This window comes from Haematobia irritans, chromosome 4 (assembly GCF_050003625.1).
Source record: "Haematobia irritans isolate KBUSLIRL chromosome 4, ASM5000362v1, whole genome shotgun sequence".
Classification (NCBI taxonomy): Eukaryota; Metazoa; Arthropoda; class Insecta; order Diptera; family Muscidae; genus Haematobia; species Haematobia irritans.
The window spans coordinates 15,601,530-15,616,283 of NC_134400.1; the positions used below are offsets into that span (position 1 = coordinate 15,601,530).

The following is a 14,754-nucleotide window of genomic DNA, read 5'->3' on the forward strand; positions in this document are numbered from 1 at the left end:
CTTAATTCATGACCACCCCCACAAAATCGAAAATTCCATCCAAATCCTGAAAAAAGTTGAAATTTTTATATGAAAAACTTGTTTTGTTCGTATCCCCTAAAGTGGAGAATTTTTCATTTTGAATTAGTGCAGTATGCATTTAAGCAACCATTTTTGAAACGTATTATAAATAACAAGTATATACGGCCGTAAGTTCGGCCAGGCCGAAGCTTATGTACCCTCCATCATGGATTGCGTAGAAACTTCTTCTAAACACTGCCATCCACAATCGAATTACTTAAGTTGCGGTAACGCTTGTCGATGGCAAGGTATCTTAAAACCTCCTAACACCATCTTCTAAATTGTATGTAAGTCCATACGTGGTATATATTAAATCAAAAAAGATCGATCCAATACGTATATAATTCAGTTTGACAAAGTAGACATAAAATTTTGACAAAATTTTCTACAGAAATAAAATTTTGGTAGATTATTTTTGGCTCTAGTAGCAACCATGATTATGAACCGATATGGACCAATTTTTGTGTGATTGGACCAATTTTGGTATGGTTGTTAGCGACCATATACTAACACCACGTTCCTAATTTGAACCGGATCGGATGAATTTTGCTCCTCCAAGAGGCTCCGGAGGTCAAATCTGGAGAACGTTTTATACGGGGGCTATATATAATTATGGACCGATATGGACCAATTCTGGCACGGTTGTTAAAGATCATATACTAACACCATGTTCCAAATTACAACCGGCTTGGATGAAATTTGCTTCTCTTGGAGACTTCGCAAGCCAAATCTGGGGATCGGTTTATATGGGGGCTATATATAATTATGAAGCGATGTGGACCAATTTTTGCATGGTTGTTAGAGACCATATACCAACATCATGTACCAAATTTCAGCCGGATCGAATGTAATATGCTTCTCTTAGAGGCTCCACAAGCCAAATCTGGGGATCGGTTTATATGGGGGCTATATATAATTAAGGACCGATATGGACCAATTTTTGCATGGTTGTTAGAGACCATATACCAACATCATGTACCAAATTTCAGCCGGATCGGATGAAATTTTCTTCTCTTTGAGGCTCCGCAAGCCAAATCTGGGGATCGGTTTATATGGGGGCTATATATAATTATGGACCAATTTTTGCATGGTTGTTAGAGACCATATACCAACACCATGTACCAAATTTCAGCCGGATCGGATGAAATTTGCTTCTCTTTTAGGCTCCGCAAGCCAAATCTGGGGATCGGTTTATATGGGGGCTGTATATAATTATGGACCGATGTGGACCAATTTTTGCATGGTTGTTAGAGACCATATACCAACACCATGTACCAAATTTCAGCCGGATCGGATGAAATTTGCTCCTCTTTTAGGCTCCGCAAGCCAAATCTGGGGATCGGTTTATATGGGGGCTATATATAATTATGGACCGATGTGAACCAATTTTTGCATGGTTGTTAGAGACCATATACCAGCACCATGTACCAAATTTCAGCCGGATCGGATGAAATATGCTTCTGTTAGAGGCTCCACAAGCCAAATCTGAGGGCCCCTTTATATGGGGGCTATACGTAAAAGTGGACCGATATGGCCCATTTTCAATACCATCCGACCTACATCGATAGCAACTACTTATGCCAAGTTTCAAGTCGATAGCTTGTTTCGTTCGGAAGTTAGCGTGATTTCAACAGACGGACGGACGGACGGACATGCTTAGATCGACTCAGAATTTCACCACGACCCAGAATATATATACTTTATGGGGTCTTACAGCAATATTTCGATGTGTTACAAACGGAATGACAAAGTTAATATACCCCCCATCCTATGGTGGAGTGAAAAAGTCCCTACATTGTGCCCCTACGAGTTGTCCCTACAAGACTAAATATTAGAAAAAAAACCTTCTACTTCAGGCAATACTTACAATGTGTATATAACGGCTCCCTGAAAAATGCCCCAAAAACAAAAATGAAAAATTATCACAAAAAAAAACATCATACAAAATTGCGAGATTTTTCATTATGAAAAACAACCGAAAATGTTTGGGGTTATAACATTTTTTGGGGAAATTTTGCATTGTGCCATTTTTCATATGAAAGGTTCCTCAGTTAAAAAAAATGAAAAATTTCCCAATAATTAGGTTTAGGGGAAGGAGCTTAATTTATGACCACCCCCAAAAATCCGACAATTCCATCCTGAAAAAATTGAAATTTTTTATATGAAGAACTTGTTTTGCTCATAGCTCCTAAACTATGTGTCCTAGAGCGAAAAGGAACTTATTTCAGGACCACCCCCCAAAAATTAAAAATTCCATCCAAATCCTGAAAAAATTTAAATTTTTATATGAAAAACTTGTTTTGCTCATTCATATCTCCTAGAGCAAAAAGGTGCTTAATTCATGACCACCCCCACAAAATCGAAAATTCCATCCAAATCCTGAAAAAAGTTGAAATTTTTATATGAAAAACTTGTTTTGTTCGTATCCCCTAAAGTGGAGAATTTTTCATTTTGAATTAGTGCAGTATGCATTTAAGCAACCATTTTTGAAACGTATTATAAATAAAAATCACACAGGCATACATTTAAAGCAATGAAATTTCTAGGAAAACCCTTTAAAACGAATATTTTTTGTTTTACTGACAAATATAATCTTGACACATAAAATAAATGCATCGCAAAAAATTTGAGTTTATCATGTCTTACTGATATTCAAGCACATTCAATAGAAATTCCATTGCTACTTGAATATACATAAGTTCTTTGAAATTTAAAAAATTGTTTTATTATCTCTAAGAAATGTATTTACAATAAGCTTTAACAAAATATGGAACAACAGAAACATAATAAATTCAGAATAAGTTTAAAAGAAATTCCTGAGGAAAAAACAATTTGCATTATTCAAGTATAATTTGCCTATGAGTAATATTTGCGAGACATATTTACGGGAGAGCAATAAATAAATCATGCTACGACTCTATCGTCTATTGATAAAAAATGTCCATGATAATAATCAAGAAGTTTTTACATGGAGAAAAAATGTGTCTACAAATGAGACCAAGATGATAAGGCAAAAATTGGGTAAAAATTACTATTATTTTCTGACAAAATTTTCTACAAATAAAATTTTGAGAAAATTGTCTATAGAAATAAAATTTTGAGAAAAATTTCTACAGAAATAAAATTTTCGAAAATTTTTCTATAGATGTAAAATTTTCGAAAAATTTTCTATAGAAATAAAATTTTCGAAAAGTTTTCTCTAGAAATAATATTTTGAGAGAATTTTCTATAGAAATAATATTTTGAGAAAAATTTCTATAGAAATAAAATTTTGACAGAAATTTTTATATAAAATTTTGAGAATATTTTCTTTGGAAATAAAATTTTGACAGCATTTGCTATAGAAATAAAATTTTGACAAAATTTTCTATAGAAATAAAATTTTAACAAAATTCTCTATCGAAATAAAATTTTGACAAAATTTTCTATAGAAATAAAATTTCGACAAAATTTTCTATAGAAATAAAATTTTCGAAAAATTTTCTATAGATGTAAAATTTTCGAAAAATTTTCTCTAGAAATAATATTTTGAGAAAATTTTCTATAGAAATAAAATTTTGACAGAAATTTTTATATAAAATTTTGACAGTATTTTCTTTGGAAATAAAATTTTGACAGCATTTGCTATAGAAATAAAATTTTAACAAAATTCTCTATAGAAATAAAATTTTGACAAAATTTTCTATAGAAATAAAATTTCGACAAAAGTTTCTATAGAAATAAAATTTTCGAAAAATTTTTTATAGAAATAAAATTTTCACAAAATTTTCTATAGAAATAAAATTTTCACAAAATTTTCTATAGAAATAAAATTTTCGAAAAATTTTCTATAGAAATAAAATTTTGACAAAATTTTCAATAGAAATAAAATTTTGACCAAAATTTTGGAAAAACCATGCGTTGACTAAACTACAAGAATAGCTTAACGAATAGAGGAAAAGTATGTTACTCAATTTTTTGTTTTTTTGTTATTTTTTTCGTAATTAAATCTTTTGTTATCGTTGTTTATACCCTTTTGTTTGTGCATTTGTATGTAACGCCAAGAAGGAAAAGTCTGAGACCCATCGTTTAGTATATCGATTGTCTTAGAATTAAATTCTGAGTCGATTTAGCGATGTCCGCTTGCACAGAAAAAAAATTTCACGAAAATTTTTCCAATTAAAATTTTAATTGAGTTTTAAAAAATATTCAATTAAAATTTTAATTGATTCAACAAAGTTTTTAATTGAATTTTAATTTAATTTTTTAATTGGATCAATTAATTTTTTAATTGATACTATCATTTCTGTGATTGAGGGCGTTTCAATTAAAAAATTAATTGGATCAATTAATTTCGTGATTGAACCAGAAAAAAAATTGTGTGTGTTCTGAGTCGATCTGAGCATGACCGTCCGTCCGTCTGTTGAAATCACGCTAATTTCCGAACGAAACAAGCTATCGACTTGAAACTTGGCACAAGTAGTTGTTATTGATGTAGGTCGGATGGTATTGCAAATGGGCCATATCGGTCCACTTTTACGTATAGCCCCCATATAAACGAACCCCCAAATTTGGCTTGTGGGGACTCTTAGAGAAGTAAATTTCATCCGATCCAGCTGAAATTTGGTACATGGTGTCAGCATATATGATCTCTAACAACCATGCAAAAATTGGTCCATATCGATCCATAATTATATATAGCCCCCATATAAACCGATCCCCGGATTTGGCTTGCGGGGACTCTAAGAGAAGCAAATTTCATCCGATCCGGCTGAAATTTGGTACATGGTGTAAGTATATGGTCTCTAACAACTATGCAAAAATTGGTCCACATCGGTCAATAATTATATATAGCCCCCATATAAACCGATCCCCCGATTTGGCTTTCGGGGACTCTAAGAGAAGCAAATTTCATCCGATCCGGCTGAAATTTGGTACATGGTGTAAGTATATGGTCTCTAACAACTATGCAAAAATTGGTCCACATCGGTCAATAATTATATATAGCCCCCATATAAACCGATCCCCCGATTTGGATTGCGGAGTCTCTGAGAGAATCAAATTTCATCCGATCCGGTTGAAATTTGGTACATGGTGTTAATATATGGCTTCAAACATCCATGCAAAAATTGGTCGAAATCAGTGCATAATTATATATAGCCCCCATATAAACCGATCACCAGGTTTGACCTCCGGAGCCTCTTGGAAGACCAAAATTCTTCTGATTCAGTTGAAATTTGTTACGTGGTGTTAATATATGACCTCAAACACCCATGCAAATATTGGTCGAAATCGGTCCATAATTATATATAGCCCCCATATAAACCGATCCCCAGATTTGACCTCCGGTGCCTTTTGGAGAAGCAAAATTCATCCGATCTGGTAGAAATTTGGTATGTGATGCTGGTATGTGATATTTAACAACCATGCCATAATTGGTCCATATCAGTCCATAATCATATATAGCCCCCATATAAACCGATCCCTAGATTTGGTTTTGGAGCCTCTTGGAGGAGCAAATTTTATCCGAGTCAGTTGAAATTTGGTACATAGTGCTAGTATATGGCCGTTAACAACCATGCCGTTATATATAGCCCTTAGATAAATCGATCCCCAATCACACAAAAATTGGTCCATATCAAGTTCATAATTGTAAAGGGTGATTTGTTAAGAGCTTGATAACTTTTTTTTTTAAAAAAACGCATAAAATTTGCAAAATCTCATCGGTTCTTTTTTTTGAAACGTTAGATTGGTCCATGACATTTACTTTTTGAAGATAATTTCATTTAAATGTTGACCGCGGCTGCGTCTTAGGTGGTCCATTCGGAAAGTCCAATTTTGGGCAACTTTTTCGAGCATTTCGGCCGGAATAGCCCGAATTTCTTCGGAAATGTTGTCTTCCAAAGCTGGAATAGTTGCTGGCTTATTTCTGTAGACTTTAGACTTGACGTAGCCCCACAAAAAATAGTCTAAAGGCGTCAAATCGCATGATCTTGATGGCCAACTTACCGGTCCATTTCTTGAGATGAATTGTTCTCCGAAGTTTTCCCTCAAAATGGCCATAGAATCGCGAGCTGTGTGGCATGTAGCGCCATCTTGTTGAAACCACATGTCAACCAAGTTCAGTTCTTCCATTTTTGGCAACAAAAAGTTTGTTAGCATCGAACGATAGCGATCGCCATTCACCGTAACGTTGCGTCCAACAGCATCTTTGAAAAAATACGGTCCAATGATTCCACCAGCGTACAAACCACACCAAACAGTGCATTTTTCGGGATGCATGGGCAGTTCTTGAACGGCTTCTGGTTGCTCTTCACTCCAAATGCGGCAATTTTGCTTATTTACGTAGCCATTCAACCAGAAATGAGCCTCATCGCTGAACAAAATTTGTCGATAAAAAAGCGGATTTTCTGCCAACTTTTCTAGGGCCCATTCACTGAAAATTCGACGTTGTGGCTCGTTAGTAAGTCTATTCATGATGAAATGTCAAAGCATACTGAGCATCTTTCTCTTTGACACCATGTCTGAAATCCCACGTGATCTGTCAAATACTAATGCATGAAAATCCTAACCTCAAAAGAATCACCCTTTATATAACCCCCATATAAGCGACCCCTATATTTCAATTCTGGCTCTCTACCACGTATGGACTAACCCACAATTTAGAAAACGATGTTAAGAAGTTTTAAGATACCACAACCCAAGTAATTCGATTGTGGATGACAGTCTTTCGTAGAAGTTTCTACGCAATCCATGGTGGAGGGTACATAAGATTCGGCCTGGCCGAACTTACGGCCGTATATACTTGTTTTTTACTAACATTGTGGTCCGTCCCGGTCATTAACCAATTTAAATTTTGAATCTAGACATTTTGTGAAAGTTTAAAAAATCGGTTCATAAATATTTGTATGTGGGAAAATAAACCTAACATAACAAACTTGAAGGTGTATCAAAATTGTTGGTATACATAGTGGTGAAGGGTAGACTTTAGACTTTTCTTACTTGTTGTTTTTTTTTTTCTAAGTGTTCCCATTAGACTCCATGTGTTTGACTTTAAGAGTTAAAAACATATCATTATTAATAATTATAATAAAATTGTTATAATAATATTTCACCACTTGTTTTTGATAAGCAAATTCTAAGGACGATAAGCAATTAGCACTTGGATTTACTTCAGGCCAATACCTTTGGCAATCTAAGACATTTTGTTTTTTCCATTTGGAAAAGCATTGATTTGTTTTGATAGAATTTGAATTTTTGTGAATGAAAAACAATAAAAAAAACTGTTATTCATAGAGATAAAATATTTTACCAGCTATTTGGCTATTAGTCCGCACATTTTTTGCGTTTTGAATTTGTAAACAAATTTGAAAACAATATAATTAATAGAGGTGTGCACGTGACACGAAATTGTCGTGACTCACGAAAATTTTCGTGACTCACGCGTGAGTCGTGAGTCACGCTCATGGCAACGGCGTGAGTGTGCGTGAGCGTGATTAACAAACCAAAATGTCGTGCGTGAGCGTGAGTCACGAAAATATTATCTTCGTGAGTGTGCGTGAGTAAAGATTTACGCTCACGAAAATAATCCTGCTCACCAACATAAAACGCTTAAGAGTTAAATTCATTTACAATTTTAGTGACACCTGGGATGTTAAGAGTGTAATAACGCTCTCGATTTTAATAATGTTCATGTTTTCAGACGCGTCGCTAAGGTAAATTACTCAAAAAATTGTTCGTGAGTCACGACATTTTTCGTGAGTCACGATATTTTTCGTGAGTCACGGTATTTTTCGTGAGTCACGACATTTTCGTGCGTGAGTGTTCGTGAATACAAATTTTCTTTTCGTGAGTGTGCGTGAGCGTGAGTCCTACCAAACAATATCGTGCGTGAGTGTGCGTGAGTAAGATTTTTCCGTCGTGAGTGTGCGTGAGCGTGAGAAAAATATTACTCTCGTGCACACCTCTAATAATTAACATTTAGTGCTAACGGAAGTTATCAGTTCGGTTCCTGTGTGATTAAATTTTTTTGATATTGAACAAATGATTTCGCTCTCCAATTTTATTGGCCTTATTATCGGAGGAAATTTCATTTAAAAATGCAGAATGTTTTCTAAAGAGGCACAGTTTAACTCAAACACTCAACAAGTTAAAATCTTGAAAAAAAGAAACAAATTTTAATAACAAAAATTTTTCTAAAATAATTTTTGAAAAATAAAACGTATAAATAATAATTATAATTTACAAAAAAAATCAAATTTTAAAAATTCAGTTTTAATTTAAAACAAAATGAAAACTAAAGTGCAATTGTGTGTTACTCTCAGCCTAATGGCTTTAAGTCAATGTATGGTGGTTCCCCGTATCCCAGAGCCGGAGACAGAATATGTAAGTTCTTAAATTGTGGAAAATGTCTATGGGTATTTTAGAAAAAATATGATTTGTAGTTTATAAGAATTATTTAACTGAAATTCAGTTCAACACAACCATTTACTTCAATCTTCCAGAAAAAAAAACCAACACATTTTTTTTATTTGAAGTTCATGCTACTTCTTAAAAAAAAATAATTCAGAGGTTTTCTTAAAAGAACACTGAAAACAAAATCCATAGTTAAACTTACGCTAAATTAAAATTATATTTATTGCAAAAAAAAAACATTTTTTTGTAGTTAAATTTTATTATTTTTTCGAAATTTGAAAATTTCTTCTTGTTAACAAGAAACAATTTTTACAGTCTTACCCTTGGAAAAAAGACAACCAAAATTTCAATAACCGATCTAAACTTTATTTCATTTTATGAAAAGTTAACAAACGTGAGAATAAGTTCCCTATTTTTTGTTTAGCTTACATGAATGACATAAACTAGAAATGATAAAAAGTACAAATTAAATCCAGAACACTGAAAAAACTGCGTAGTTAAACATTAGTTTAAATATATTTAATTTATATATAACAGGTATATTTAAATTATATATAACAGGTTGGCTGATAAGTCCCCGGTCTAACAAAGAAAAACACATTTTTTTGTCAAAATTCGTTTTTATTATTCAACACGTTCCCTTCAAGAGCGATACAAACGATTGTAACGACCTTCCAATTTATTGATACCATTTTGGTAGTACTCCTTCGGTTTTGCCTCAAAATAGGCCTCAGTGAGAACAAGAAAACGTCGCTGGAGGCCAGATCTGGAAAATACGGTGGGTGGGGAAGCAATTCGAAGCCCAATTCATGAATTTTTGCCATCGTTCTCAATGACTTGTGGCACGGTGCGTTGTCTTGGTGGAACAACACTTTTTATACCCACCACCATAGGATGGGGGGTATATTAACTTTGTCATTCCGTTTGTAACACATCGAAATATTGCTCTAAGACCCCATAAAGTATATATATTCTGGGTCGTGGTGAAATTCTGAGTCGATCTGAGCATGTCCGTCCGTCCCTCCGTCTGTTGAAATCACGCTAACTTCCGAACGAAACAAGCTATCGACTTGAAACTTGGCACAAGTAGTTGTTATTGATGTAGGTCGGATGGTATTGCAAATGGGCAATATCGGTCCACTTTTACGTATAGCCCCCATATAAACGGACCCCAAAATTAAGCTTGCGAGGCCTCTAAGAGAAGCAAATTTCATCCGATCCGGCTGAAATTTGGTACATGGTGTTAGTATATGGTCTCTAACAACCATGCAAAAATTAGTCCACATCGGTCCATAATTATATATAGCCCCCATATAAACCGATCCCTCGACTTAGCTTGCGAGGCCCCTAAGAGAAGCAAATTTCATCCGATCCGGCTGAAATTTGGTACATGGTGTTAGCATATGGTCTCTAACAACCATGCAAAAATTGGTCCACATCGGTCCATAATTATATATAGCCCCCATATAAACCGATCCCCCGATTTGGCTTGCCAGGCCTCTAAGAGAAGCAAATTTCATCCGATCCGGCTGAAATTTGGTACATGATGTTAGTATATGGTCTCTAACAACCATGCAAAAATTGGTCCACATCGGTCCATAATTATATATAGCCCCCATATAAACCGATCCCCCGATTTGGCTTGCGAGGCCTCTAAGAGAACCAAATTTCATCCGATCCGGCTGAAATTTGGTACGTGATGTTAGTATATGGTATCCAACAACCATGCAAAAATTGGTCCACATCGGTCCATAATTATATATAGCTCCCATTTAAACCGATCCCCAGATTTGACCTCCGGTGCCTTTTGGAGAAGCAAAATTCATCCGATCTGCTTGAAATTTGGTACGTGGTGGTAGTATATGATATTTAACAACCATGCCAAAAGTGGTCCATATCAGTCCATAATCGTACATAGCCCCATATAAACCGATCCCGAGATTTGGTTTTGGAACCTCTTGGAGGAGCAAATTTCATCCGAGTGAGTTGAAATTTGGTACATTGTGCTAGTATATGGTCGTTAACAACCATGCCTAACTAGGTCCATATCGGTCTATAGTTATATATGGCACTCAGATAAATCGATCCCCAATCACACAAAAATTGGTCCATATCAAGTTCATAATTGTATATAGCCCCCATATAAGCGACCCCCATATTTCAGTTCTGGCTCTCTACGTACAAAAAGTCCATATCGATTCGTAATTATTTGTAGACTTAGCTATACATAACTTTTTTGTCTAATATATACCATGTATGGACTAAATCACAATTTAGAAAACGATGTTAAGAAGTTTTAAGATACCACAACCCAAGTAATTCGATTGTGGATGACAGTCTTTCGTAGAAGTTTCTACGCAATCCATGGTGGTGGGTACATAAGATTCGGCCTGGCCGAACTTGCGGCCGTATATACTTGTTTCTTCTTCATATGGGGCCGTTTTGCCGCGATTTCGACTTTCAAACACTCCAATAACGCCATATAATAGTCACTGTTGATGGTTTTTCCCTTCTCAAGATAATCGATAAAAATTATTCCATGCGCATCCCAAAAAAACAGAGGCCATTACTTTGCCAGCGGACTTTTGAGTCTTTCCACGCTTCGGAGACGGTTCACCGGTCGCTGTCCACTCAGCCGACTGTCGATTGGACTCAGGAGTGTAGTGATGGAGCCATGTTTCATATATTGTCACATATCGACAGAAAAACTCGGGTGTATTACGAGTTAACAGCTGCAAACACCGCTCCGAATCATCAACACGTTGTTCTTTTTGGTCAAATGTGAGCTCGCGCGACACCCATTTTGCACAGAGCTTCCGCATATCCAAATATTGATGAATGATATGACCAACACGTTCCTTTGATATCTTTAAGGCCTGTGCTATCTCGATCAACTTCATTTTACGGTCATTCAAAATCATTTTGTGGATATTTTTGATGTTTTCGTCGGTAACCTTCTCTTTCGGGCGTGCACTGCGTTCACCGTCGTCCTCCGTGCTCATTTCACCACGCTTGAATTTTACATACCAATCAATTATTGTTGATTTCCTTGGGGCAGAGTCCGGAAACTTATTATCAAGCCAAGTTTTTGCTTCCACCGTATTTTTTCCCTTCAGAAAACAGTATTTTATCAAAACACGAAATTCCTTTTTTCCATTTTTTTCACAATAACAAAAGTTGCTTCACAAAAGACGCTTTATCTCACAAACTAATTGACTTACAGACGTATAAAATAATATGCATTTAATACTAGCGACGCCATCTATGTGCCAGACCGGGGACTTATCAGCCAACCTGCTATATTGCAAAAAAATATTTTTTTTTTTAATTTAATTTTATTTTTTTCGAAATTTGAAAATTTCCTTTTGATAAAAAAATTTTGTACAGTCTTACCCTTGGAAAAACAGTCAACGAAAATTTCATTAACCGATTTAAACTTTCTTTTACTTAAAACTTAAACTTAACAAACGCGAGAAAATGTTCCCTATTTTCTGTTTAGCTTACATGAATGACATGAACTAGAAATGAGAAAAAGTTTTATACAAATTAAATGCCCGTTTTTACTAAATTCGAAATTTGAATAAATTAGTTCAACATTTTCAAAAAAAATTAGTAAATTTTACTTAAATTGGTATCATAATGTTCTAAAATGAGTAGATTTCACATAAATTGGGTCTGTCTTGAACTTCATACATACTGGTAGAAAAAACTTCTTTATATTAACGAAATTTGTCATTAATATGGAGATAACGAAATAATTTCATAAATATAATGAAACTTTTCGTTTTTGCTATGATTTTTCTATTTAATAACGAAACGAACACTTTCACTGTCCTAATGAAAAACTTTCGTTATGACAATGAAAAATTGTCGTTGCCTCAATTTTAATGAAATTTTCTTTGTGTGTAGGGCTAAAAATATTTTAAAAATTTTTTGCACCAATTTTTTAATTAAAAATATGAAATTTTCATAAACATTATTTCATAAAATAAAATTATTGTTTTAAATAAATTTTTATCAATTTGACAAAAAGTATTATTATATTTGTTGCATTTGGCAATTAAACAAACTAAAATATTTTAGTAACAAAATTTTTTAAAATATACCCAAATGTTCTTTCATGATGGATTCCCGTTTTTGGGTGTGTGTTTTCGGGGAAAAAATTTTTAACCAATTTACTAATTCCTACTTTTCGTTTTTGTTATGATTTTTCTATTAAATAACGAAACATGTCATATTATAAACGAACACTTTTACTGTCCTACTGAAAAATTGTCGTTGCCTCAATTTTAATGAAATTTTCTTTGTGTGTAGTCTTACACACAAAAAAAAATTTTTTTGCGCCAATTTTTTAATTCAAAATACAAAATGTTCTTAAACAACAGAAAAACAATTATTGTTTTTAAAAATTTCTTTATATATATATATATATATATATATATATATATATATATATATATATATATATATATATATATATATATATATATATATATATATATATATATATATTTTTTTTTTTTTTTTTATTTTTAAAGTATTAACTATGTTGCATGTGGCAATTAAAAAAATTAAAATGTTCTAATTAAAACTTTCTAAAATAAACCTAAATTTTCTTTCATGATGGATTCACCTTTTTTGGATATATGTTTTCGGGGAAAAAAATATGTAACCAATTTACTAATTCCCAAATAATTTTCTTCTTCTTTCTTTTAGATTCAAAACACCCATACCCTTTGTAAAGGCCGTTACAATGGTACAAAATTTGCCCACACCGAAGATTGCCACAAATTCTATGTTTGCAATAATAATGAAGCTGAAATCTATAATTGCGATAAGGATTATCATTTCGATAAGCAAACCTTGTCCTGCATAACCGGAAGCGATTGCAATGATGATGAATTGACAACACCCTCGACATGCTCGGAGGGCAATAAACGGGCCGTCGATGGCGATTGCTACATCTTTGAAATTTGTATCAATGGTCAATATCAGAAATTACAATGTGGGCCTGGCCTATATTTCTTTGCTCCCAGTTCGTCCTGTAAACCCATTAAATATAATGCCGATTATAAATGCAGTTGTGTGGTACCCGAACGTACCATTATGACAAATCATGATAATTGTGAAACCTACTATTCGTGTGAGGCCAAGAAGGCCAAGCTAATACAATGCCCTTTGGGTCAATACTATAATTCGACAATGAATTCCTGTATGGTCGATGTCTATCATATCTGTTTAATGGAACCTACAAAAACTCCAGATTTACAAAGTCCCATCGCCAATGCAAGACAATTGAAAATTGATGGTGATATGAAATTGAGTGCTTTGTGTGCCCATCGAGCTTTGATGGGCAAGAATGAAATGATGTTACAACACCATGATACTGATTGCTCGAAATTCCTAGTATGTGTCAATGGTATTCTTCATGTTCAACAATGTCCTCAGGATCACTTTTTCGATATCGAAAAAGAATATTGTATTTTAGATACTGAGAAAAGATGTTTGAATAATTCCCCTAAACATTTCGCCTATCATAAAACAAATACCAGATTTATAAATTAATACGCGATTTCAAATTTAACAATCAATTATACCAAAAGATGAACGAATAAAAAGACTCTTTGTCACCATGTACCTGTCTGTTGTACAGTTGGTTCCACTACTGATAGTTTATAGTCATATAATATTTATTGTATTCCTTAGAGAAAATAGAAAATAAGTTTTCACTATAAATAAAACAAAATAATATTTATTTTTGTTATATATAAATCACATTGTTTTAGTTTGGCCGTTTTGAAAACAGCCTGTGAAAAAGTAACATAGTGCTCTTGAAACATGTTTGGGATGTTCATATTCCTTCCATAGACTAACACCTTGTACCAAATTTCAACCGGATCGGATGAAATTTTCACCTCCAGGAAGCTCGGGGAATCAAATGTGGGGATCGGGTTATATGGGGTTGCTAGAGACTAGAGGTGTGCATGTGAGTAATATTTTACTCACGCACACTCACGACGGAAAAATCTTACTCACGCACACTCACGCACGATATTGTTTGGTAGGACTCACGTTCATGCACACTCACGGAAAGGAAATTTGTACTCACGCACGAAAATGTCATGACTCACGAAAAATACCGTGACTCACGAAAAATATCGTGACTCACGAAAAATGTCTTGACTCGGGAACAATTTTTTGAGTAATTTACCTTAGCGACGTGTCTGAAAACATGAGCATTATTAAAATCGACAGCGTTATTACACTCTTAACATCCCAGGTGTCACTAAAATTGTAAAT

At 34.0% G+C, this 14,754-nt stretch overlaps 2 protein-coding genes across 3 annotated transcripts in view; one reads left to right on the forward strand and one right to left on the reverse strand.

The window, feature by feature from the left end:
• The window catches only part of gig (TSC complex subunit tuberin), a 49,561-nt gene that overhangs the window by 22,276 nt on the left and 12,531 nt on the right, over positions 1-14,754 (reverse strand). The window lies entirely within an intron of this gene.
• Positions 8,156-14,226, forward strand: obst-J (obstructor-J). Its single transcript, XM_075308479.1, has 2 exons — positions 8,156-8,424; positions 13,171-14,226. The coding sequence occupies exons 1-2, from the start codon at positions 8,329-8,331 to the stop codon at positions 14,017-14,019; spliced, it is 945 nt and encodes a 314-aa protein (XP_075164594.1). The 5' UTR covers positions 8,156-8,328; the 3' UTR covers positions 14,020-14,226.